Raw genomic sequence first — 2,496 nt, 5'->3', positions numbered from 1 at the left:
GTCTTGAACCCGCGGGCTCAGGCAATCCACTCACCTCAGCCTCCCAAAGGCGCGGGATTACAGGCTGAGCCACCGAGCCCGGCTTGAGTAGCTTTTTCAGTTAATTGTGGATGCCCTTTTTTGCTAAACTGGGCAGTTGGTAACCTCATAAAGGTTAGTTGCAATGTGGAATCTGAAACCTCACCCTTGAACTTTTCATATTGTTACATTAAATTCCATCGACTTCTCTTGCATTTTGCATGACTCTTTTGCCTATGCACAATGTGTAACATCATGCATTGGTTATTTGGGAAATATTGGTTTGCTGAGTTGTGCAGATTTTCCGAACGTTGACACATTTCCTTATATAGAATCAGTAAGTCACCTTCATTAAAATCCTCGCTGATCTCACCAGGACTGTCTTTGAACATGGAGAAGCTGTCAGATGCACAGTGGAAGATACAAATTTTCCAAAATTCTAATTTAAGCACAAAGCTTGAATTTCATTACTGACAACAAATCCCATTAGCTGTTTTTCTTGAAGTGACAGGCTCACTCTGTTCATTCTTGAGAAAATGTCTGCCAGATATTTAAGTCTGAATAACTGTAGTTTTGTCTGTCAGTCGCTCTTTCAAGCAAAAAGAGTGTCCCGTGGAAAAGTGGCTAATTTAGCTCAAAACTGAGCTGCACAAGTCCTTTTCCTGAGACCACTGTCACGCTTTGGTATGCAGTAGAAGTGATTGCTATGTACAGAACAGTGAAGAGATGTATACTCAGGGGCAGGACCCAGTACAACTAACAGTTTTTACTGCGTCATCAAGAACACGCTCAAGTTAATTTCCTGTCTTTTATTTATTTGTTTACTTGTCTGTTTATTTCTCCCTTCTCCCCAGCCCCCACTGACACTGCTTGGCACTACAGTGACTGCTAGTGCCACTTGGTGCCAGAGCCTAGATTTCTGCCAGGTGCCAGCAGTTTTCCCCACCGTTACTTTTATATCCTTAGTGCAAATGTCAATACAGTGAAAAGGCAAATGATGTCTTTGTGTTATTATGAAAATAGTTTTGGCTGGGTGCAATGGCTCATGCCTGTAATCGCAGCACTTTGGGAGACTGAGGCAGGAGGGTTACTTGAACCTAGGAGTTCAAGACTAGTCTAGGCAACATGGCAAGACCTCATTTTTACAAAAAAAAAAAAAAAAAAAAAATTAGCCTGATGTGGTGGCGCACACCTGTAGCCCCAGCTACTTGGGAGACTGAGGCAGAAGGATCACCTGAGCCCAGGAGGTCGAGGCTGTGGTGAGCTGTGATCATGCTATTGCTCTCCAGCCTGGGAGACAAAGTGAGACCCTGACTCAAAAAAATTGTTTTGGCCTCACATACTTCCTGAAAGTATCTCAGGGACCCCCCAGGGCCTGCAGACAACACTTGGAGAGTCACAGGCCTAAAATGTTCCCCATGGTCAGCATTTAGTTCTTTCTAATTTCTCCCTTTGATGAAGTCCTTGTGCCAGCCCCTGGGACAGGGCCATCTCGAGCGTCAGCCTTGGTCAGTGCGGGAAAGCCGCTAGCCCAGAGAACAGGGAGGGGCGTGGCCCAGGTACGTGGGCTGTGCGCCTGGGTGTGGCCGTGCTGGGTCCTGTGGCAGCCCCTCCCCCCATCTCCCGACAGAGCAGTGAGTCCGTCACCCTAGACCTGCTGACCTACACGGACCTGGAGTCCCTGCGGAACCGCAAGATGGGGGGCCGCCCGGGCTCTTTGGCCCCCAGATCTGCCCAGCTCAGCTCCAAGCGCTACCTGATCCTCATCTACTCCGTGGAGTTTGACAGGTGGGGACGAGGGGCCGGCTCCAGGCCCCGGGCTGGTGGTCAGGGTGGGAGGGGACCGGGCTGGCCTCAGGAACCCTTGGCACCCAGGGCAAGGGGGATGTTGGCTAAACCTCGCCTTTGGAAGCTTCCGTGTTGGGGTTTGTATCATGTATTGTGTTTGGTTGCAAGCATAATCAGGAGTCTGGGTAGCGGCAGCAGATCCATTAGGGACTCAGGCGCTTTATTTTTTTCCTTTGCCATCCTTAATGCTTTGGCTTTTTGACCTTATCTTTTTGTCTTCATGGTTACAAAATAGCTGCTGGACCTCCAGACATTGTATCTATATCAAGGCAGGAAGAATAGAGCTGTGTTTGTTAACTGCATCTGCTGTTTTTTTTTCTTTTTGAGTTGGAGTCTCACTCTGTTGCCCAGGCTGGAGTGCAGTGACATGGCCACCCCAATGTCGATCCTCTGGGCTCAGGAGATCCTTCCACCTCAGCCTTCTATGTAGCTGGAACTACAGGCACACGCTACCACACCCAGCTAAGTTTTTTGATTTACTGTAGAGACGAGGTCTCGCCAAGTCGCCCAGGCTGGTCATGAACTCATGGGGTCAGGCAATCCTCTCACCTCGGCCTCCCAAAGTGCTGGGATTACAGGTGTGAGCCACTGCGCTCGGCCCATCTGCTGTTTTTTTTTTTTTTTTTTTTT

The 2,496-nt window shown here is 48.7% G+C and overlaps 1 protein-coding gene across 1 annotated transcript in view; it reads left to right on the top strand.

Annotated features, from left to right (window-relative positions):
- CCDC61 (coiled-coil domain containing 61) overlaps window positions 1–2,496 on the top strand; it is a 22,527-nt gene that overhangs the window by 11,074 nt on the left and 8,957 nt on the right. The window contains 1 exon segment of the mRNA XM_008047903.2: window positions 1,649–1,806. Coding sequence (XP_008046094.1) covers window positions 1,649–1,806 — 158 coding nt within the window.

Source organism: Carlito syrichta, unplaced genomic scaffold (assembly GCF_000164805.1).
Source record: "Carlito syrichta isolate Samal-C Ts95f unplaced genomic scaffold, Tarsius_syrichta-2.0.1 Scaffold118074, whole genome shotgun sequence".
NCBI classification, from domain to species: Eukaryota; Metazoa; Chordata; class Mammalia; order Primates; family Tarsiidae; genus Carlito; species Carlito syrichta.
This window is presented reverse-complemented; position numbering and strand designations above follow the sequence as displayed.